The 25,788-nt window shown below is 34.4% G+C and overlaps 1 protein-coding gene and 1 pseudogene across 5 annotated transcripts in view; one reads left to right on the plus strand and one right to left on the minus strand.

Annotated features, from left to right (window-relative positions):
- The window catches only part of ARFGEF1 (ADP ribosylation factor guanine nucleotide exchange factor 1), a 149,216-nt gene that overhangs the window by 60,832 nt on the left and 62,596 nt on the right, over positions 1-25,788 (minus strand). For 4 of the 5 annotated variants that reach the window (XM_019453203.2, XM_053896614.1, XM_053896613.1 and 1 more), the window contains exons 6-10: positions 24,190-24,466; positions 20,823-20,933; positions 8,832-9,007; positions 7,519-7,652; positions 3,691-3,925 (exon numbers count right to left, since the gene is read on the minus strand). In XM_019453203.2, coding sequence (XP_019308748.2) covers positions 3,691-3,925; positions 7,519-7,652; positions 8,832-9,007; positions 20,823-20,933; positions 24,190-24,466 — 933 coding nt within the window. Of the gene's footprint in view, positions 1-3,690; positions 3,926-7,518; positions 7,653-8,831; positions 9,008-19,925; positions 20,024-20,822; positions 20,934-24,189; positions 24,467-25,788 lie in introns of those variants that run through there. The other variant, XM_019453205.2, reaches the window with a different exon arrangement.
- Positions 11,896-12,321, plus strand: LOC128775360 (60S ribosomal protein L26-like; annotated as a pseudogene).

Consider the following 25,788-nt stretch of genomic DNA (forward strand, 5'->3'; position numbering starts at 1 on the left):
GAACAATCTCCAAGTCTACTGGTAGATGAATGGATAAGGAAGATAGGATATTTATGTACAATGGAACACTACTCAGTCATATAAAACAAATCTTGTTATCTGCAACAACATGGATGAATCTTGTGGGTATTATGCTAAATGAGATAAGACAGAGAAAGACAAATACTGCATGATTTCACTTACATGTGGAGTCCAAAAAACAAAAAAACAAACAAAAGGAAACAAAGCCCCTGACTCCTAGATAAAGAAAACAGACTGGTGGCTGACAGAGGGATGAAGATGTGGAGGTGCAAAACAGGTCCAGGGCATTAAGAGGTATACATTTTCAGTTATAAAATAAGTCTTGGGGATGTAATACCAAGTATGGGGAATATAGTTATAATTTTGTATTAACTTTGTAAGGTAATAGATGGTAGATTTATTGCAGTGACCATCCTGCAATGTACACAAATGCTGAATCACTATGTTGTACACCTGATACTAATATTGTCAATTATATTCAACAAACAAATACATAAAAAAAAGTTTGGAACTCTCCAATTTATGGAATAAATAAAACCACTAGATTCGGAGAAAGAGGAAAATGAAAACTTTAGCTACTCTCTATGGATTATCAAACTGTACTAATAAGCAACAGCCTTCAATTGTATTTAAGACACCATGCTTATCAACAGGGGCTCTAGAAAAACCAAACTTAAAAAAAAAAAAGATTTAAAGAGCACCTATAACATAACGTATGTAGAGTAACAGTACTATCATAAACACTTTGTCTGCAAATAGATATTTTCTTGAAAAGTTGTGCATAAACTATTTTCTGATTTTCTGATATAAACATGTAAGTTAATGTCCATAGAAAAATCACATTACAGAAACTCTGAAGTGTATATTCTCATAAAATGAATATTCATGTAATAACAATTTCAACACTGCTTTGCAAATTTAGGTTTTCATATGTTGGCTTTGTTTTCTCCAACTAGAATACAGCTTATCAAGCATTTGAGCATGTTTAGTATTTTCAAAAACAGATTTACATTTATCTTGTCTGATCCTCAATCTCCCCATAAGGGACAATGGAGAGTAAAATAAATGTAATCTCTTTAAATATACAGAACAGTATTAAAACAATTTTGTAATGAGAATCTATCATCTGAGGAGAAAGGAAATTTTTACTAGTAGTATTTCCTTTTAAATTTGTGCTTCCAAAAATTTTATATATTGAATAAATCTGCATTTAATTTGCATTTAATCTACAAAAATAGTAATCCCAATTTAAATGATTTTTGTGATATCTGGTTCCCTATGAATTTATATTTCACAGTCGTCTAAACAGTACTTTAAAAAGTTGCATTCAAAAATCTCTAAGTAAATGAATACAGTCTTTCAAAATAATCTAATGGCAATCCAAATGCTTCATCATCAAATGAAAGACTTTTGGGTTAGTATGGAAGCAAAAGTTCCTAAAGTTGGGTTTTTTTTAATCTCCTTCATTTGTAGTTCCTGAAGATAATGGGAAAAAACTATCAAAAAATAGCAACTACTCCTACCTAGTTAAATGCCTTCCGTTATTTTAACAGATATAAGACAAACTAAAATTTGGCAATATATATGTACCAGAAATTATTTCCTGTCCAAAATTTGGCCCCAATATAAAAACTTTTCACTTAAAATATCAAGGCTTTATTCAGTCTTATTCCCATAATATCCTATGTGAATTTTAATAGATACTGTAGATTAGTAATAAAGTGTGATTGTTTTAACCATCTCAAATCTCTGGGAAAATGATAATGTATCTGTTCTGTGAGCTAATGAATTATCAATCTTTAGTTAAGACTAAATATAAAATTTATAAGAATTATAAATAAGTAAAAGGTACTGGGGGATACAGGCTTCTAGTTATGGAATAGATAAATCACGGTAATGAAAAGTATAGTCAGTGGCATTTTAATAGCATTGTATGGTGACAGATGCCAGCTACACTTGTGGTGAGCAGAGCATAATGTACAGAGTTGTCAGATCACTATGCCGTACACCGTACAGAGTTGTCAGATCACTATGTCGTACACCTGAAACAAATGTAACATTGTGCGCCAACTATACTTCAGTTTCAAAAAATTGTAACAATTAAAATGTAACCTGCCTATCAAACACATAGTTGAAAGCTAACTAGCATAAAAGCGAGGGTTTCTAAAATGTATAATGTCCCAACCAAGACAATATAATAACAACTGGTAAATGGAAACAAGCACCAATTAAGTCCAGTAAAACATAAATACCATTTTTAAATATTCAATTATTTGAAAGTGAAAACAAAAGATCACGAACTGATACACCTGCATTATATGTGCAGCCATGGCTGGAAAACTCCCTAATTTATTAGTTCTACCAAGTCTCTGGAAATATTTTAGCACCACATGACCATTCAGACCCGGGGATAAAACTTCAGAAATAAAATATACACATTAGAAAAATAATACAAAGCAAAAATTAAAATGTCAAATTCCTAAAATACAACCTTAAAAATATAATCCTTACTAATAATAGCCTCTTTAAAGTACCCAAGACTTCGATGGCTTAAAACCATATATATAAAGTATATTTTGCAACTTTCTTTTAAGATAACCAAATTTATTATTACATGCCATATACACAATGGCAAAATTATTGTGAGGGCCAAATTAACTCAAGACAACTAGAATCACTCAACCAGTATAAATTCCTTGAAGGCAGGAGCTGTGTCTTAATTTGATTTTGTATTCTCAGTGTTTACCCAGTGCTTAGTATTTCATAAGTACACGTTAGTTAAATGGGTAAATGGAAAAAAAAGCAGCATAGCTGACTCTTGAACAATGTGAGGGTCAGGGGCACTGATCACCACATACTTGAAATCCACATAGAACTTTAACTCCCAAAAACTTAACTACTAATACCCTACTGTTGACTAGAAGCCTTACAACAACATAAACATTCAACTAACACATATTTTGTATTATATATGTATTATATACTGTATTCTTATAATCAAATAAACTAGTGAAAAGAAAATGTTACTAAGAAAATCGTAAAGAGGTGGGGCACCTGGTTGGCTCAGTCGGTTAAGCTTCCAACCTTGGCTATTGGCACAGAGCCTGCTTTGGATCCTCTGTTCCCCTTTCTCTGTCCTTCCCTCACTCGTTCTCTCCCTCTCAATAAATACATAAACTTAAAACAAAGAAAAAAGAAAATAATAAGGGGGGGGTGCCTGGGTGGCTCAGTGGAGTAGGCATCTGACTCTTGATCTTGGCTCAGGTCACGATCTTGCAGTTCATGAGTTTAACTCCTGCACTCGGCTATGCAGTGTCAATATGGAGCCTGCTTGGGATTCTCTCTGAACATCCCTGGCTCGTTCGCTCGCTCCCTCTCTCTCTCAAGACAGAAAAGACAGAAAGAAAGGAAAGATAGGAAAGGAAGAATGAGGGAAGGAGGGAATCATAAGGAAGAGAAAATACATTTACACTACTGTACCTGCACTTAGTGAAAAAAGTTCACATGTAACTGGGCCTACTTAGTTCAAAGCACTATTGTTTAAGGGTTAACTGTTCACAACAATACACGAATATTATTTTACGTTCTGAAAAACCTTCCAGGGTATTAATAATCTGATTTAACATGAAACAAGCGAAATACCTAACAATGCCTAAATGCAGAACATACCTCAATTTGCATCTTCAGATGCGTCTTGAAGTTTGACAACAAAGTAAGAAATATGGAAAGAGAAAGCTCAAAAACCTCTGGAACAGATGAGACTCCATTTTTTGAGAGTGCAACACAGAGATACTGCTTAATAGCATTAATAAACATTTCATTTGTCCTGAAAACAGGTCCTGCATTCTGCAGAATGGATAGAAGTAACTGCAATGAAAGAATCTTGGATCGTAACTCATGAGACCTAAAATGTAAAAGAGAGGGCAAAGTATATGGACAAATTTAGTGTTATGGTATTAAAAGCTGTTCCAAAGATATTTCCTGGTACCACATAATTTCACCAAATTTTAAATAGAGAGGAACAGAAAAGTCTACAATGTAAACAAAGTACAGTATATGAATAATACTAATACTTCGCCATTAGTAATGGGTTAGTTCCCCTTATGTTCTCAAGAAGCACATAATTTCATAAACTTTTTAAATGGAAAACAATCATCCACACATATTTAAAATCAACATACTGTTCCACGAGACAAGAAAAATAAAGATTTATTCCTTCTTCCTTTCTTTCACAAGTGTATTTCACTTTTTAGAAAATATCACGAACTCTTCTCAGATTAAGTACCATATTTAGTATATAATAGTTCCATAGTATATAATAGTTTCATATATAATGTGCTTTTTTCCTAGGCATGCTACTCAAAAATCCTAAAAAAGTTTTGGTTATATGACCAAGTTACAGGACTACTTCAAGGTTACTTTTTCAATAACCACTTAAGTTGTTTTCTTTTTTGAAATACAAAGAGGCTTTCAGAACATTTATCTCTTAAAGTTTACCCATTTATTCCAAATATTTTAAATAATGAAAAGCAAAAAACTACCCTTTCAGCTTAAATTTTCACTTTTTTCTCTGAACAATACACCATGCCATATTCTACTCAGTATCTAGCATTATAATTATCAGATTTCACAAATATAATTTCTCTCCCATTAAAGCAGGCATCTTAAGTCCAACAGACGAGGAAGATTGGATCCCAGGCAACTTTTCAAATGCAGAACACACTTAAACGTTCTAGCAGCTAATTCTTTTTATTCCAAATGCTATTATCAGTCGCATTCACACCACAGACAGTAAACTTAATTGTTCCTGATTTCTACTTTAAAAATTTTATAGTTTTTAAGTGCCGAGTAATTCAAGGACCTAAGAAACTCTAACAAGGAATATTTACTTTCATGTAAGTGGGAACCACACAAATATTACCATCTTTGAAATAACTGGAACCAATAATATCATGGCTCATTATTACATATCAACTTTCCAAGATGGCTATGCCTCTGAATCTATGTATGTGCAGCAAATATAGTATCACACACACACACACACACACACACACACACACACACACACACCTTAAATAAATCAAGTTAGAAACAGTGAGAAGATTTTAAATAGCTATAGGAAAACATGGCATGGGTGAAGTATCTCCCCTTCATGTTGAAGCCTTCCAAGGCTTTTATGTTATGGCTACTTCCTAGTCTAGCTAATTTACCATCTTTTTTGCTCAATTCCAATAGTTATTAAAACCTGCAGCCTACTATTCTCTAACACATGAGTTTCTGTTATAAGTTATTTTTGTATCCCCAGCTCTAACAAAATGCCTTGTACCTAGCACGTGCTCAATGTAACTCATGGATCATCTAAACATTTATTAACTACCTACTATCTATAAGGCATTAATTAATAAAGAAATGACCAAATGATTGTCTTATGACACAATAAAGTACACTTTTATAGGCAAAAGATGCTAGAAATTTCAGGTCTGCAGATTTTAATGGGGTAGTTTCAAACTATGAATCAAGCTTAACAAACATTTCCTGGATCATCATCTTAGCAACATCACAAAGTATCAAGAGAAGCAAAGACAAAAAAACAAAACAAAACAAAAACATAACTACAAAAAGCCATTAATTTTAGAAAAAAATCATTCAAGAGAGAAAACCATATATTCTTTAGAAAAGAAGAGTTTAGAAAATTTAATTTCTTCAGTATTCAATTCCAATGTTTAATGTCCCTGATGATCAAGGTCTTTTCTATGTTCAAAATTTCCTAATATTTGGTTTGAACCCACAGAGTAGAAGGATAATTTACATTATTCCTTATAAGAATCCTTTGTAATATTAAAGATTTCAGATCTCCAAAACTATATTCTTTTTATAGAGCTAAATGAATACCCTTCCCCCATAGTACTCCTCAAAATTCATCTATTTTGTGTTCTTTTCATTTTGGGCACTTTAAAGAATTCTCCCTTTTCTGTTTATAGTTTTTCAAATCACACCTTTTTACATCTGACTTGGAAAACTAAACATCTGAGACTTTTAAGATTAATAACATTTTCAAATCAAGGCAAAGATGGCCTTCAGCAATAACACCAAATTCTTAAGTTACTACCTCCTTAAAGTCTTTAACAATTCAGAATGAGATGGTTATTTTTCTTTTCATAGTGAGAATAAAAAATTGAAAAAATTTTGAATACATTTTTGTAACATACATAGGGTATAATCAAATTTACATTGCAATCTGAACAACTTTAATCCTTTTTCTGTAGAGTTTATATTTTCAAAATAAAGAAAAATCAGTAAGTTATATCTCTGACTCCCAGGATTTGGGCCTAAAATGATTTTAGAACTTTTGGCTTTGGGGCTTAAAAGACGTTTCTCACTGAATCAGTACAATGTGACAAAATAAAACTATAGAAAATATAACAAATGTAACTGCTTCTAGTCTTTCTTCTCAGTTGACATTTAGAAACTGAAATGCTCTACAGTTTTAGAAAATGAAGTAGCATTGCTTACATTTCTCCACTATTTCAATATTCTTTTCTCAAAGTCACTCAGGCCTTCTTTAAGATTTCTTTCTCCAGAAAGTTCTCCTAAAATTGTCATGCTATATTACATCATGCTGCAACATTAAGAGTGTCCAAACCCAGTCTTAAGCAAGAATCAGTTACATTTGACTCACAGGAAATGAAAGATATTTGACAACTTATGACTTACAAATGGCACTTTCCTATGGCTTAAACTTACACATTCGACAGGAACCAGACAAGTGACTCCTATCTCTAAGTATTCCCTGCTCCCCACAGAGAAAGGTATCATGGCATTTTTCAGACCTTAATGAATACATAATACCTTTCATTATGAATTTTAAAATTTATTTCTCTTAGTTTTCTTAACTTTCAACTGGTAGCTTTCAGAAACCTAGCATGAGGCTACATATAACAGGGCTATTTTAACTCCAAAGTTATTTATAATATTGAAATAAGAATTCTTTCAATCATTCAATATTTATTGAGCACCTATTATGTACCAAGCACAATCCCCTAATGTTGCTGGTATACTTTGGGAAATAGTATAAGTTATCTAGCAGTTTTGGAACTATTTTTCAAGTACATTTTTTAAAAGGCAAAATAATCCTGGGGCGCCTGGGTGGCTCCGTCGGTTGAGTGTCTGACTTCGGCTCAGGTCATGATCTCACGGTCTCTGAGTTCAAGCCCCGTGTCGGGCTCTGTGCTGACAGCTCGGAGCCTGGAGCCAGCTTCAGATTCTGTCTCCATCTCTCTCTGCCCCTCCCCCACTTGCTCATGCTTGCTGTCTCTCTCTCTCAAAAATAAATAAACATTAAAAAAAATTTTTAAAAAAGGCAAAATAATCCTAAAATACATTTTTCAGGGTTCTACAGGACAAAAAGAACATAAGAAAATCCAAAGACTATCTTATAGTAAGTAAGTTTTCAAGATTAAATACTGTATGTGTCAAGCAGAATGGCCAATGACTTACTTTGGATCGGGTGGTCCATCTGACAGTGGTTTCATGGACAGTTTACACAATGACCTGAATACTAGAAAGGCATCCTTTTGTAAAATGTGGGAAAACTTAGCACCAGGTGAAGGTCCTGAAGAATTTCCAGATTCCTAAACAAGTTAATATACCATGTAAATAGAGACATTTGACAGTGTAAAATCATTTCAGCCTTCTATGTATTCTATTCAGTTCAGTAATACAGGGGGTTCTATTGGAAAAAAAACCTGATGAAGAATTTGCCACATTGCTTCTCTTTAATCTGTCATACCACCCTAGCTCCCCAACAATAAATACCTTAAAAAAATAAATTATTTAAAAATATTCTCTCTTTGCTACCAAAAACTCTTCAAAATTTATCCATTTTATACCATTACTAACAAAATCTAGCACATCATGCCCTGACAAGACACCTCATCCATTGCCTAAACCATGCTTTTTACTACCTGTCATTTGGTGTTTTCTGTTTTTGTCCTATTTTAGCTATTTTGCACAGATAGACATAAGACAGCAGAAACTGTCAAGGCAATGTTTAAAACTTATTAACTGATGAAGGTCAACAAGGCCAAGAAAGTTGAACCCTACATACGGGTCAATGATACAGGTTAGGACTTCCTTATCTAAAAGGATAAGAAGGGGCGCCTGGGTGGCTCAGTTGGTTAAGTGTCGACTTCAGCTCAGGTCATGATCTCACAGTTTATGGGTTCGAGCCTTGCGTTGGGCTCTGTGCTGACAGGTCAGAGCCTGGAGCCTGCTTCAGATTCTGTGTTTCCCTCTCGTTCTGCTCCTCCCAACTCATGCTCTGTCTCTCTCTCTCTCTCTCTCAAAAGTAAATAAACATTAAAAAAAAAAAAATTAAAAGGATAAGAATAAAAACACACTAAATATAGGGTAGGGGGGATCAGGAGAACCTTATCACTACCATAGTTCAGATTTCATTTAGCCCTGAATGAAAGTAAGATGAAGTTCTCTATTCTAAAAGTTCTTCCTCATCCAGTGATACTAGAATTGTCCTACAAATATATGATAAAAATGTTCTTTTTAAATGTAATTTCAATGGGGTGTACAAAGAGAAGATGTGAACACATATGAAACACAGCTTAGAGTTGGAAATTTAGCTCCCAATACTTAGGGAATAAACTGCTTTGATTTGTATCAGTGAGAAAAAACTAAGTCTTTATTTCCCCAAACTGTAATCAGCAAGCATTATCAACTGGATACATTCACCACAAAGTGCTGGTAGCCTATAAATGTGTAAGATTAACAGGACATCTGCTGCCCCCCATTTATACCTGAGTATCATTGGAAGAGACAGACAATCTGTCATCAGGTAAAGATGGTGTATATGCAACAGAAATTGGTGTTCCTGGAATTCCATTTGCTTGGATATTTTCACTGTCGCTACCATCCTCTATAGTTCCAATGTTGCCATCTGCACTTGCATTTATAGTCGTCCTTTCTCCCATATCTAAAATGGTAAGAATAAAAAAACATGCAAATATATCTGACTTAAGTATACTGAAAAGGCATAAAGAGTATTTAAAACGCAACAATGGCAGGAAAGCAATGTGAAATAGTATGAATTGGCACCATTTAAAGGTTAGTATACTTAGTAGTAAGTATGCATTTGGAATACATCCAAATACAATCCTTAAGTAGCTCTAGCTATGAAACACACTCAGCTGATGAAAGGCTAACTGGGATGTGCCAAAACAGAAGCTTGCTTTTAGTCTATATTATCATCTACTAAACTTGGTTCTAATGAATGCTAATTCCTTAAGATGTTAAGACAGTGTCTTCCAAAAAAAAAAAAAATATCCCATTATCAAGCAAGTTAGAGAAATACTGGGAAATAGCTTCCTTTATTACAGTCTTTAGTTTGCTCTCCAAAGAGAATATATGATATGCAGTGTTTCCAAAATTTATTTTACAATGAGCTCCTCTTCCCCTTTTTAGAATAGCTATTAATAACTCCATATTCTTTGGAACACATATATGGAAAAAATGGTCTATACCCCTGAATATTTTTTAGTATGTCACTCTGAATAATCATACTTTTAATTAATATAAACAGAAATAAATGATTTCTGGTAGAACAGATATTACAAATAATACCAAGTTTCGTAGCTACTCTAGATATAATTATGTTATTTTAAGAAAGAAATACATACATGTCTGTGGCCATAACTAGCAGGAAATTGCTCATTTCATGCTATCAATCAAAAGAGAACTATAAGCAAGGGAAATATACTATACTGAGTAGATTTTGAAATAGGAAAGACCTATGTTTCAATCGTGTCTTTCTCATTTAACTGGATAACTTATTTCATCTTTCTTTGTCTCAGTTTCTTCATCAGCAGCAAAAATAATGTTAATGAGGAATCACCAAAACACACATACCCTACACACACACAACACATAAAGAACATAAATGATTCACAATAAGTGGTAGCTATAATTCTGTAGATATATGGTAATATATGCCCAATTTCTGATTGATTCAGTAATGAAAGGAGTGTATCTCATGCCCCTAGTCTAAAGCTGCTTTCTGCTCTCCAAATTAGAATATCCTAGATAGATTAAACTGGATAATTTCAAAGCGTGTTTTGCAATTAACAACTGGTACATGAAGATACTGATAAAATATATTTGGGAAGCTCTGTGCTGCACAAAATAAGACACTAGTTTTCCCAGTAGACCTTTCTGGAGCTTTAACATGCTAGTGTTAGACATGCTAAATATACTATCCTAATATATATATTATGTGTATAATATATATGTATTTATGTGCTAAATGCTATTGCAGCTTTTAAATACGTGTTATTTATTACATATATCTTACATATATGTTTAATAGCAAAGAATTCTCTGGAAGAAGTAAAAAAATTTAATAACGACTATCAGAAATGGATAATCCCTCAAAGCTTATTCCATTTTCTCTCAGTACCTAATTACACCTTCTCCCACTGCCTCCCCCCACCACTTTCCCTTAACAAATGACTTTCACATTCTACGTAGTTAAGAAGTCAGGCAACTCAACTAAGAAGTAGGTAGGCTACCTCAATCTCCCTTGTCCTACCATAAAGCTCCTTGACACCAATAATTTTTTCCCCCTCTTATTTCAGGGGAAAAAATATTCCTTTGCATTTCTAAAGTGAACTATTCATTCACCCTCAAATTCATCTCTTCTTGCATTCATTTGTGTCTTCCCTCCCCAAGTATTCTCTTATAACATTACATTTTCATGTATATGACTGAATCTTCCTCATAACATACTCAAATCTCACTGGAAAAAAATCTTCCTTTAACTCTTGCTATACCTCTGCTACTGCCCATTTTTCTCCTTTTTATCAAATTTCTAAGAGGAATAATCAATATTCACTGATGATACTTTCCTTCTTCCCTTCCTAGTATATTCCTCAAAAGAAATCAAGAACATTCTATGATTTTATTTTCAGGTTTTGAAGCCAGACATCCTAGAGTTGGAATCTTCATTTTACTGCTTCCTACAAGTTAACTTAAAATCTCTCAATTTTCTCATTGTAAAAAAGAGAACAGTACCAGCACCTAAACATCCCAGTGCTTGGGGAGGATTAAATGAATAAATGTAAATAAAGCAAATAAAGTCATTTGGGATATACAGAAAGTACTTAATAGAGTTAGATATTATTATTCTCTCTGTTTTCTCTTCTAACTGTTCCCTAAACATTAAGTGTAGACTTTTGTTTTCAAGATGGTAAATAGAGTCAATTAAAAATTAACTTCTCCTTTGATAAATCCCACTGAAATTACTAGGAGAAATATAAACAAGAGACAGATGTGATGTTTCTAACATTATTGCTATATTTCATCAGTAAGTTTGATAATTGTTGGTCTGGTATTTTTCACTGGTATGAAAAAATTCAAGTTAAGACTGATTTGAAAAAAAAAAAAGTAAAATCACACCCAGGCGCGCACGCGCGCGCGCACACACACACACACACACACACACACACACACACACACACACTCGTATACTTAATTTGACAGAGTATCCTCCAAAAAACAATAGCAATTATCATACCTACTAGTGAAATACAGCAATAATGTTAAAAACAAAATGAGGTTCGAACCAATGTTATATAATAGAAACAAAAGGACAAAAATGAGGAATAAATACTGTAAAAGAAAAAAATACAAAATATATTTTTCACCAAGAAAACCCAAGATTATCCAATAAAAAACGCTTAGAAAATATCAGAGTTCAGAAGATGAATAAATAGGCGGTAAATATGGAAAACAAGGGTTTTTCTATATTCCAATTAAATTAGGAAGTGGGAACTGTTTGTGGCCATTGCTTAAGTGCCAACAGTCAAAATGAAGTTCAATCCCTTTGTGACTTCTGACCAGATCAAGAACTGTAAAAGTCATTTCAATGCACCTTCCCATATTTGCAGGGAGATTCTCCTCTTTCCAAAGAGCTGACACAGAAGTACACAGTTCGATCCACACACACCCAGAGGATGAGGAAGTACAGGCTGTATGAGGACACAACAGAGGTCAGCAAACTGGCAAAGTAGCTCAGGTGTATGGGAAGAAATATGTCATCTACACTTAGCAAATGAGTGACAGAAGACAAATGGCACAGCTGCCCACATGGGCATTCACCCTAGCAGGATGGTTATCACTAGACTAAAACAGGACAAAGACCACAAAAAGATCGTTGAACATAAAGTCAAATCTCACCAAGTAAGAAAGAAAAAGGACAAATATAAGGAAGAAACAACTGAGAAGATGCAGTAATAAAGTAATCTTATATATGACTTTATAAACTTAAAATGAAAAAAATAAATTAGGAAGTGTGGGAAAAAACTCATCCAAAATACTATCAAAACTGAAACAAAAAAGGGGCACCTGGGTGGCTCAGTCGGTTAAGCATCTGACTTCAGCTCAGGTCATGATCTCATGGTCTGTGAATTCGAGCCTCACATTGGGCTCTGTGCTGACAGCCTGGAGCCTGCTTCACATCTGTGTGTGTGTGTGTCTCTGTCCCTCCCCCACTTGTGTTCTGTCTCCCTCCCTCCCTCCCTCCCTCCCTCAAAAAATAAATGACATTAAAAAAATTTTTTGTTTAAAACAACTAGAACAAAAAACAGAGAAATAATTTAACAGGAAATGTGAAGGAGCCAAAGAAAGAAAACAATGAAATTTTACTGAGTGACATAGAAGATTTGACTGAATGAACTTCTGTGTCTGGATAAGAAGGTTTAATACTACAAAGAAGATGCAGCTCCCCAAGTTAAGAACACAATACAACTCCAATCACTAACTAACTTTTTTTTAAATTGAATGAATTGGCTCTAAAGTTATGTAGCATACACTTAACAGATGTTTACAAAAACTGACTGGCAAGGGGATGGGGGACTTGCACTACAAAGACTAAAATGTACTATAAAATTAAAATATTTTAAACAATTCAGCACTGAATACAAATAAATAGCTCAATGTTACCACAGAGAAAACTCCAGCAGAATCATGTAGGATAAAATTGGCACTTCAAATTAATTGGGAAAGGATTATTCTATAGGTTAGCTATGCAATCTCATACTATATACGAAAAATTAATTTCAGATGAATTAAAGATCTGAATTCAAAAAATTAAAAAAGTATTAGAAAAATGTATAGCAGATTATTTCTGTAGTTTTGTGGTAAAATCCATTCTAAGCAAGACAAAAACAGAATTCACAAAGAAAAAGGCAGTATTTGTTCAATTTTTTATGTGGTCAAATATCTGCTCAGAACAATAACCTAAGCAAAGGCTAAACAAAATGAAAATAAAACAAAGACTAGAAAAAAATATTTAAAATACACTGAATAAGGGTTAATTTCTTAATATGAATAAATCTTGAAATCAGAACAGAGAAACCAAAAAACTGAAAGGAAATCGCTAAGAAGTCATGAATAGGCAATTCAGAAAAGTATAAATAACCCATAGATACTCAGTTGGACCATGAAACTGCCAACATTTAACCTACAAAAATAATGACTGCTCCCTGTGTTTTGACCCTACAAGTAATCAAAAACAAATTAAAATAAGATATAATCCATCTAGCAAAGTGATATTAAACAGCATTACATATAAATTTTAAATGCCCATACACTTTGATCAAAGTATTCCTTTTCTTAGAAGTGTATCCTAAAGTGCTAAAAGATATCTGTAACAAGAATGCTCTTCAGAGCAGTGTATCAAAGTCAAAAGACTTGGGAAAATAATAAACTGAAAGAAAATATTCATAAAATATATCACAGAATCCTAATGTAAAAAGGATTCTTAAAAATTAAGGGAAAAAAATCAAGGATAACAGAAGGATGAAAACCTGATAGAATGAAGACATGAATAGATGATTCACTAAAAAAAGAAATACAATGGCCCTTACGTATGATATATTTAATTTCATTCATACAGAAATGCAAATTAAAACCCAACTAAGTAATGGATAAAGAAGATGTGGTACGCCTATACGATGGAATATTACTTAGCCATAAAAAAGAAGGGAGTCTTGCTTTTTGCAACAACATGGATGGATCTAGAGGGTGTAATGATAAGTGAAATAAGTGAGAAAAAGACAATTATCATATGATTTCACTCATATGTGGACTTTAAGAAACAAAACAAAGAAAGAAAAAAAATAAACAGACTCCATTTAAATATAGAGTACTGGAGGTTACCAAAGGGGAAGTGGGGGATGGGTGAAATAGGTGCAGGAGATTAAGAGTACACTTATGATGAGCCCTGAGTAATGTACAGAATTGCTGAATCACTACACTGAATACCTGAAACTAACAGAACACTGAATATTAAATGCACTAGAATTAAAAAAAAAATAAACTAAGAGTTCTCACCTAACAGGTTGGCAAAAATACAAAAGTTTAAATTCCACTGGCAATTATGGATAAAAAGGAATTCTCATACATTGCTGGTAAGAGTGCAAAATGGTGCAACACTTGTGAAGGGATATTCAGCAACAGCTAATTAATTTTCATACTCATTTACCACCTGACCCAGTAATCTCACTTCTATGAATCTTCCCTCAAGATAAACCCCCACAAATACAAAACAATACAGATGTATATGGCTACTCACTGCAGCAATATCTGTAATAGGAAAGCACTGGAAACAACCAAAGTTCCTGTCAGTAGTGGATTGGTTAAATCAACTATGATACATCCACGTAATAGAGTCAAGAGAAAAAAAAAATAAGGAAAATCTCTATCAACTGAAATAGAAGGATTCCTAGAATATATTAAATGAAAAAAAGGGGGACCAAAAAAAAAAAAGGGAGGAGACCTACAGTGTTTTGCCAAAGAGAAATAATCAGAATACTTGCTTATTACTCTGGGAGAAATACACACACACATAAAGGATAAACTAAAAGGTAATGAAAGTGGCTACCTATGGAAGGTATGTCAGCAAAGGAAGGAATGGATAAAAGAATTCTTTGAGTCAATATTTTATATAATTTTGACTTTGAATCATATATAGGATCTTCAATTAAATCAAAACAAAACAGGGGCGCCTGGGTGGCTAAGTCAGTTGAGTGTCTGACTCTTGACTTGGCTCAGGTCAAGTTTTTGCAAAAATCAGGTTGTGGGATTGAGCCCTGCATCAATCAAGCCCTGCTTAGTATTCCCTCTCTCTCCCTCTGCTCCTCTTCCCTGCTGGCTCTCTCTCTCTCTCTAAAATAAAAAATAAAAACAAAAATAAATTACATTAAATCAACAGTTAATACAGTTTACTACTGTAAATTCTCTAATTATAAATAGTATTATTATTCACCATTAGTAGAAAATGTACTAAATACATACGTAATTTTTTTTTTTTTTGAACTTTAAATTAGTTGTTGCTGGTAATGATACACTGTTGCTGAGAATCTGGGATTTTACTGTGGGAAAAGGGAGATACAAATATGAAATGCTGGGAAAAGGGAGATACAAATATGAAATGCAGGAAGATGAAGAGAAACCTAGTGGCACTGGATGTGAACTGCAACTATCAATATGATTTGTGATTGTAGATCTATCTCACTACACTAGAAAGGCCAGGAAGTAACGACACCTCACTAGCACACCTAGTCTCTAAATACAATTGCCCACTAAAAAGAACAAAAACTCCTTAAAGAACTAACTGATTCCAGGGCTAAGGCAAGAGGAAGTCGAACATTTAACTTAAAACATCTCACTGTTCCAGAAAACAAGAAGTGCTCCAAGATAATGGAATCACATCACAAAGACACAGGAGCTGGATTCCTATTGGCCAAATCGGGAACAAAGAATAATGACGGTAAATGATTATAATACACTGAATAACAAAAGAATTCATGAGTTCACAGTATTATTTTTTTTAAGGGGAAGCACTCTTATCTATAGAAAAGTGTCAATTAATGTTAGAATCACGAAATCACTATTTGGTAAACAATGTAGTATCTAAAGAAGTCAAGGATCATCAATGGATGCTAAAACCACTAAGTGGATGGATCCTCATATGACCTCAACCTATCACTCTCGAATTATTTCTTTCAGTTGACCCTTGAACAACACGGGGGTTAGGAGTGCTGACCCCTCAAATAGTTAAAAAGCCACATATAACTTATGACTTCACAAAACTTAACTACTAATAGCCTCTGTTGCCCAGACGTCTTACTGATAACATAAACAGTCGATAAACACATATTTTGTATATTACATGTATTATATATTGTATTCTTACAATCAAGTAAACTAGAAAAAATATAAAGAAAATCATTAAGAAAGAGAAAATACAAAGGCGCCTGGGTGGCTGAGTAGGTGCTGGACTCTTCAACTCAGCTCAGGTCTTGATCTCAGGGTCGTGAGTTCAAGGCTCGCACTGGGTGTGAAGCCCACTTAAAAAGAAAGATGGGGTACCTGGCTGAGTGTCCGACTTCAGCTCAGGTCATCATCTCATGGTTTGTGAGTTCAAGCCCTCCATCAGGCTCTGTGCTGTCAGTGCAGAGCCCACTTAGGATCTTCTCTCTCTCTCTCTCTCTCTCTCTGCCCCTCCCCTGCTTGTTCTCTCTCTCTCAAAAATAAATAAACATTAAAAAAAGAAGAAAAATACATTCATAGTACTGTATTTATGGAAAAAAATCCACATATAGTGCACTCATGCAGTTCATTATTGAATGGTCAACTATAGTTATAAAGGGAAAAATGCTCCCTTACAATGAAGAGACCTAGTGCTCACCATTAACCAAGTGATCAAACATCATCATTAATATGGGTAACTTGTTATGTATCAATTAACATAACATGATGTAATAAGAAGTACCAACATTACCTATGCAGTATTCTTGCCAAATACATTTACTCTAAATCAGGAAACTACCCTATCAACTCAAAATATGTAACATTCGACAAGACAATTTCATACTCTTTAACAAAAGGTAAGTGTTATGAAAGATGGGGGGAAAGACAAGAGAACTTGTTCTAAACTAATGAGACCAAAGAGACACAATCAAATGCAGTGAGCGTACCCAGATTGGGCCCTGTACTTAAAAAGGAAAAGGAAAAAAAGGATATAAGAGAGACGATTTGGGAATTTGGGAACATTATAAAATGTAGTATTTATATTAGATATCCTTGAAATAGTGTTAATTTTCTTAGGTGCGAAAACGAATTATGGTTATGTATGAGAATGCCTTTATTCTTAGAAAAGATATGCTGAAGTAAGAGAGTAAAGCATCAGGATATATATAACCCATCTTTAAATGGTTCAGCAAAGGCAAGCAAAACACACACATTTACATACACGTATGTGTGTAGGTCTATTTAAACACACATAAAATGAATGTATCAAAATTTTTAACAACTAGTGAATCCAGAGAAAGGGCATACAGGTGTTCATTGCATTGTTCTTTGGATTTTTCTCTAGGTATGAAAATGTTCTAAGTAAAAAGTTGCAGAAAAATCAAAGAAATTTCACTTCACACTCTGTATTGATATGTATTCAAGACTGGTAAAGAGTTTTTTGCAAAGGGCCAGTTAGTAAACATTTTAGGCTTTGCAGGCCATATGGTCCCTGGTGCAAAGACAGCCACTGTAGGCAATACATAAATAAGCATGTGTTCTAAAAAAGCAATATTTACAAAAATAGGCAATGGGCTAAATTTAGCTCATGGAACATAATTCGCCATCCCCTAACATGTATTACTAAACTTCTAAAGAACGCATGGGCACATAATGCTCTTTCTTCCCTAAGTTTACAAGGGTTTTTGTTTTTAAATTCGGACTTCCCAGGAGCATGGCCTCTTCTTTAGTCTCTATACTTGCCCATTCAATGATTTTATGGCTTTAACTACTACTTTATAACAAAATGACTCCCATCTATAGCACCTGTCTTGATATCTTAGGCCAGATTTCTAGATTTCTATTATGTGTATCATAAAATTTCTACATGGATGGTGCACTAAAAAATTAGTAATTTTTTCTCCCAAGCCAACTTTTCCTCCAACATAATTTAATTCTACCAATTCCACAACCATCCACCTACCCATTTAGACTCAGAAACTGGGATACCACCGAAGCAGAGATGAGTTAACATAGCAGGCCCAAGACTGCTTGCAAGGTTGGTCCTTGGCTGGCACCTGGAACTACATTTTGGAAGAGTTTGCACTATTCCCAGACCTAGTAGGAGTGGCTTACTGTGCCTAAACTGTACAAATAATGTGGTTTATGCTAAATACAGCTTTCCTTCTGGAAATCTGAAATTTGGGTACATGCAAGTAGAGGGTGCCAACAAAACTTTGGGCACTGAGTCTAATGAGCTACTCTGGTAGCCAACACCTACAATCTGATGTGGAGGAATTAAGCGCTTCCTGTGTGACTTTACAGGGAGAGGGCTCTTGGAAGTAAGCACCTGATTTCCTTCAGACATTGCCCCACGTCTTTTCCCTTTGATGATTTTGTATCGTACTCTTACACGGTAAAAATTTTAGTGGTGATTATAATTATATGAGGAGTCCTATGAGTCCCTCTAGTAAATCACAAAACCTTGAGATATTCTTGGGGTCTTTAACATACCTTATAATTTCTTTTTCAGCAAGGTATTTAATCAGTTGCAAGGTCTTTTTTTTAATGATTTATTTTAAGTTTATTTATTTATATTGAGAGAGAGCCAGCAGGGGAGGGGGAAGACAGAGAAAGAGAAAAAGAGACAGAGACAGAGACAGAGAGAGAGAGAGAGAGAGAGAGAGAGAGAGAGATTGAATGAATGAACGAATGAATCCCAAGCAGGCTCTGCGCTGTCAATGCAGAGTCTGACGCAGGGCTCAATCCCACGAACCATGAGATCATGACCTGAGCTGAGATCAACAGTTGGACAAGTAACCAACTTGAGCCACCCAGGCACCCCAGTTGCAAAGCCTACTTGATTCAACATTCGATATCTCACTTCTCATTCACATTTTCTTCATTTCCACTGTTTCTGTCCTGCTGAGGATTCCATTACTGCACTGGTCTCCTATTGTACTTTGTACTTCCGCACTTCCTTCTTCTAACAGAATAATTCTAATCATTCCATCTATTAGTTAAAAAATTCATAATGGTAACTCATTTTGTGATAGAATAAAGTCTAAAATCCTAAACTTTTAATTAGTAAGCTTAAGATTTCTTTAACCTTAGGGGTGCCTGGGTGGCTCAGTCAGTTAAGTGTCCAACTCTTGATTTCAGCTCAGGTCATGATCTCATGGTTCGCAAGTTTGAGCCCCACACCCACTCAGGCTATGCGCTGACAGTGTAGAGCCTACTTAAAGTTCCCCCTCTCCCTCTCTTCCCTGCCCCCTTAAAAAAAAAACAAAGAGGAGCGCCTGGGGGGTTCAGTCAGCTGAACGTCTGACTTGAGCTCAGGTCATGAACTCATGGTGTTTATGAGTTCAAGCTCTGCATCGGGCTCTGCACTAACAGCTCAAAGCCTGGAGCCTGCCTCAGATTCTGTGTCTCCCTGTCTCTCTGCACCTCCCCTCCCCTCCCCCCCAGCCCCTCCACCCAGCTCACACTCTCTCTCAAAAATAAACATTAAAAAAAAAATCTCTTTAACCTTAGTTTCTATTGTATGACATCACATACTCTATACTTCAGCCAAACTACCACCTGCCAATTCCCAAACCATCCTCTCCTCTAAATCTGAACTAACAGAGTTTCCAATACATCAAATACCATTCCCCAAACTTGTGTGAATCCATAGAGTCTAAGTTCAAGTGTCATCACCTACATGAAGTCCTCCCGGATCATTTTAGAAATAATCACTTTTTACAAAATTTTAATAGGATGTTAGCTATTTCTTTCTAACGGCACTTATCACTTTATACCTTGTATTAGTCTTACATACATACATTCCAGAACCCCCTTCTTCCAGAGCATGGTCTATCTTGGATTAACTTTTGTATCCTCCTACAGTGCCACACAACTGTACGTACTTCCTTAGTATTTGCTGAATGAAAAGATGAAAAAACAAGAAGGCAATCTGATGAATGCCTGGTTCTAGTGTTTCATTAAAGGAGAAAAGATATTCTTACAAAGAATGGTAATATAAAAGGGAGTTAGTATGGCTGAAACAGTATTATTCTCATTCAAGAGCCATACTGTACGTACATTTAATCATATATGTAGAAGTCTATGTAGCAAGGTTCTATGCTTAATCCTGGGCAAGATACCATGAATTAAATAAGTTTCAGTGGATTAGTCTCAAATCTAATCCTATCTATAAATAATACTATTTATGGAAAATGGGAGATAAAATCCTAACAAACTGTAATAAAACATCTTTATAGTATTACAAAGATATATCCATAAGATATGACCTGCCCCTGTATCAATTATACCTTGGTTGTGACAATAAAGGTATAAGAAAGCCTAATTTTTTTCAAAAAAAGACATGAAATACTCAAAACTGAATCAATTTAAATATTTTCTTTATCAAGTTTCATGCATTTAGGAGTGTAAAGAATATATCTCTACCATCAAAACACAAAAACAAAACAATGTAATGGCATCAACTTTTTTTCAATGGGGAGGGGGAATAACGGATTTTTATAAAAGACCGTAACTGAACCTAGAGAAAAAGAGAGTTAATTCTTTGATAATTAAAAACATTTAGATATTTTTTTCTATACACACACTCTAATTTGAGAAAGAGCTTATATATTTGCCCTTTTTGTTCCACATATAAATAGTCTCCATAGTTAGATGAAATATCAAAGAATAAACTAATTTTGAGTGAAACACACTACCTCCAACAACGATGTTCACCATTTCTTCTACAATGCTCTGTACAATGTCTTGTGGCTTTTCCTCACAGTCATGGTTTTCTCCATCATATAATATGTCATTTTTAGATAATGCTTTAAAAAATAAAAATCCAAGAAAACATTATTTGAATTTTTTGGAAACTTTTACCAAACATTTAAAATTAAAAACTTTGCTAAAAAATTAAGAATAAAAGAAAATCCAATGGATAACATGAAACTAGAAGCAATTACAAGTTAAACATTCAGAATTCATAACTATACCAAATTTACAATATTTTATCAATTTAAGTCAATTTCAAAAATGATTCATTTGACAAACTATTAAATGCTCATTCAACTTAAGCAAATTTTCTAGATTATTCCTTCAGAAGCTAAACATTTAAAGTATTTTGAATGAAAAATTTCTAACATGTCTGACATACTTATCAAGTAATATATTAAATGTAACTAAAGCCTGCATTGATCAATTCCGTTTATCAATAATGTGCCTTTGTATTTGTGAAGTCTGTGAAGACAAAGAGACAGGGCCATGTGGGCCTCCAACAGTGCATTCCAGCCCTTCCTTACTGTTTCTTCCCCAAACCAATCTACATACCCAAGGTAAAACTAAATTTAATAAATAAAAAAGGATTCATTCTCCAATTTCACAATCAAACAGACATATATGCCCAACAGAACTTCTGAACAGCTTAAGAGAAACTGATAAACCTTGACATTCCAGAGTTAGCTTGCAGATAAAAATAGGATTTCTACTGGTTTTTTTGAAATGTTGCAAATACCTCAGGAAGGCTCAATTAACATTTTTGGATGCTTTGGGATCAAGGACCCTGTTCTGCCCTACTCCAAACAGCATCAGACTGCACATTAGCTGATAGTGCTGCTAACACCCTCATCCCAACTCACACTGCCCTCCAGAAACCTGTCCTCCCTATTGTTCACTGCTCCTAATCTACTGTTTGCTACACTCTACAGAATACTGAATGGCACAAGGGGAAATCTGATAAAGAAGCATACCAATCAGTACACTTATTTTATAAAAAATCTAAATACGGTAATAACACAAGATTCTTCGGTGGAGTAAAAACATATAAGATGTTTTGACAGATAATTTTTCTGCCATCCTTAAGCTTTGTATTTCTGTCCTCTAGCTGCCTAAAATTATCTAGAGTCTGAAAGTTAGTTTCAACAAAACTAAATATGCAGTCACTAATTTGTGTACAAAATAGTGAATCATGAGTCAGTTCTCACTCAAATTATCTGACAGAAATAGCGGTATTTATTACACATAGGAAATCATTAGAGAAGTTAACTATTATGTCCAAAGTCACATAACTAATAAGTGACAGAGATGTAATTCAAAGCAAACTCTAGAGCTCTCTTAATCAATGGTTCTCAGGCAGAATTTTCATTTTTATCAGCTGTTGGGAGAAAAACACCTACAGGGCCAAAATAATCATGACTCTACCACAGCAAATTATGTCTTATTTATAATTCTGTATCCTACAAGGTGACTTGCACACAGTAGATGCTTCCATTCCTTGAGTCTCAGCCCATGTTACTTTTTCTGTCACAAAATTTCCTAAATTTTCTAGCCAGCCAATTTCAACTCCTATCCACCAAGATTCAACCAAAACATCATTACTTTCTCTATAAAGGTATTATTTAACTCTCCTCAGCAGAATTACCTTGTGCAGGTCACTTTCAGGATACTTATCACATTATACCTCATTTATATATGCCTGACCATCCAGGCAAACCATGGGCACCCTTAGAACAATGTCTTTATCTCTATCAGCTTTTTAACCTCAAGTGCCACATAGTGCCTAGGATACAGTATGCTAAATAAATATTTGCTGAATGCATGAAGAAATGAAGAAATAAAGTCCCAGCTTTATTAGAGATCAGTCCTTTGAATCAGCCTCTTACAAGCTCACAGTAAAAGTAGGTGAAATCTGGCAAGAGCTGGCTAGAAAAATGTAAATCATATAAGCAGCATAGATTTACTATTAGCTTGGGTACTGTGAATGCTTAGATTTATCAAAATTATCCCTTTTTAAAAAACGTTTGTTTATTTTGAGAGAGAGAGAGAGAGAGGCAGGGAGGGATGGGGGAAGGAATGGGAAAAGAGAAAATCCCAAGGAGGCTCCATGCTGTCAGCCAAGAGCCCAATGTGGGGCTTGATCTCACAAACTGCAAGATCACGACCTGAGCTGAAATCCAGAGTTGTACGCTTAACTAAGTCACCCAGGCACCCCAAAATTACCCCTTTTAAAATAAAGAGTAAAGCACTATTAAAAGCATTAAAAAGGCATCTAATCATGCCACTGCTGATGTTCATCCCACTATTACATTATAAAAAAGATGTGGTAGAAAAAAATCAACGGCTGAAAATATATTACAGAAGTCTTTTCTCAAAGAAAAATACAGAATTCAGATGAACTGTAACTAAGACCTAACCATCCCACTTCCATGCAAACATAGTAAACAGGCAACAGAATTTCCATCATTTTTTGATGGAAGTTAATAAGAAACAAAGGGAACAACAAAACTCCCTAGCAGTTTTATAAACTAGCTAAAGCTGAAAATAATGTCTGGGAGGAAAAAAAAAAATGACTTCATGTGATTATTTTTAGAGAAACAAATTAGTAAAATAAATAAATTCCAAGCAGGCTCTGTGCTATCAGTGTGGAGCCTGACACAGGGCTAGAGCTCACAAATCAGGAGATCATGACCTGGGCCAAAATCAAGAGTTGAATGCTCAATTGACTGAGCCATCCAGGTACCCCTTGTAACCTTTCTCTTACAAATAAATTTACTCAGAAAAATACTATCAGAGAACATCTCAATTTTAGGGCTTACTATACATCAGGATATAAAAATATTTTTGTATGTTAGGTGGTTACTCTATTTTTATACTTAATTTCAGTACTTTTAGACAATAGTATTTTCTGAACCAGTAACACACTGATGCCCTAAAACTTGCAGTCACATTCTGGAAAATCTTATAAACAGATCTTTTGTTTGTTGTGAAACTGTTTTAAGAAAAGTGAAGTTCCTATATGATGTGGTAACAAACATTCAAGACCCCCTTTAGTAACATGTATCTCCTCCAAAACAAGTCTGTAAATTGTACTGCTCATGAGATGCCAGTGAATGCATAGTATTCTTAATAGATATCTTGTATTTTGAAGTCAATTAAATTCACTACCTAGGATGGAAAACATCCACAACTAACCACCATGTGTCTGCTATCCATTAAATCACATTACCCTTTCCACATTTCTTTCCCAAACAGCATGCCTACACTCTTCCCTTAACACGTCCCACAACCCCTTCTCAAAAAGATTACTTTCAGCTGCAGTTGCCTGATCAGCTTCAGTCTGTTCATTTTCTGCACTGGAAATATCAGATCCATTTTCGGGTTCTGTGTCATCCTGAAGGCTTTTATCCACATCATTTGTATGGGAATCAAGGTCCCCTTCATGTTCTTGGGTCATATGATCAACAGTTTGAGGTGGCAAATATCTAAGTTGAGGTGATTCAGGCTCATGATGGCTTACTGGAGACTGCAACAGATGATGATGCTGCCGATGCCTTTCTTTTTCCATTTGTTTGGCTTCCTGCAACTAGAAAGAAATAATTTCCCATATTAGTAAAGTAAGTTGTTCAAAATTTGGAAGGATAATGTTATGCTCAACTATAAATCCTTTATATAAAGGTGTCATTTTGTCTCTGGGATTAGAAATTGTAGTCCATCAGAAGCAAAGAACATAAAATATACTAAAAACACACAAGAACAAGTAATAGTGGTTACTTCTTAGAGGGACGGAAATTGGTACATAAAAACAGAGATGAAAGTCTTTCAGTACATATCTTCTCTTCACTATTTTTGGTGTTTGAATCATGTGACTGTATAACCTAAGCAAAATTTACAAAACTGAAATAAATTTTAATAGTCTCAGAATAATAATTGGATTAATGCAAACAGTGGATTTTCCTAAAATCAAAATTTCACTAAGGGAGGGAAAAAGTGGATGGGGAAATAAAACACACACTCATTTTACTTATACATACATAAACAAATGAAATCTAGATACACAAGAAAATAGTCAATGATAATGGTTACTTATGGGGGGGGGGGGGGGGTTAGGAAATGACCAAATTAGAAACAAGGGTCAGAGGGAATTTTCAGTGTATACTCTTCTGTAACATGTTCTTATGTCACATTGTCAAATGTCATTTAAGTAAAAATAATAAAATTACATATAATAAATAAAATCACAATGAGTACTTAAATGTCTCTGTCCAGTCATCTTAATAAGGATGAAAAAATCATATCAACAAATGTTTATTTTAAGAGACCTGTCATTATTATATATAGAATACCACCTGTAAAACTGGCTTACTTGTAAGATGCTAAACCAGTAACAAACAGAATCACAGAGTTTCATTTTTTAGCACTTTATTGCTTTCAGATACAACTCTTTTGGTCCTCATAACCGAAGAATAAGAATGATTCTCACAGGATGCTTCGATGGCTGTCAGTTCAGCATCCAACTCTTGATTTTGGCTCAGGTCTTGATCTCAGAGTTCAGGAGTTCGAGCACTCTCAGTTGGGCTCTGCACTGGCAACATGCAGCCTGCTTGAGAGTCTCTCTCCCTCTCTCTCTGCCCCTCCCCAGTTTGTGCACACTCTGTCTCTCTCTCTCTCTCTCAATAAATAAATAAATTTTATATATATATGAAAAAAGAATGATTCTCACAGAATTAATTTCCATAATGGTAAATACTCTGTCAAATAAGAACATTTCATATTCCTTAGTAATATTCCATTTTATGTGGAAACACCAGAACTAGTTATATGAATGTATAAAATATATTTAAACTAAAAGACTTTAATGCCCAAAGTGCCAATGCCAAAATTCCTTATAATAAACATGTCTAAATC

The sequence above is a fragment of the Panthera pardus genome, unplaced genomic scaffold, assembly GCF_024362965.1.
Source record: "Panthera pardus isolate Hobbes unplaced genomic scaffold, ASM2436296v1 HiC_scaffold_7, whole genome shotgun sequence".
NCBI lineage: Eukaryota > Metazoa > Chordata > Mammalia > Carnivora > Felidae > Panthera > Panthera pardus.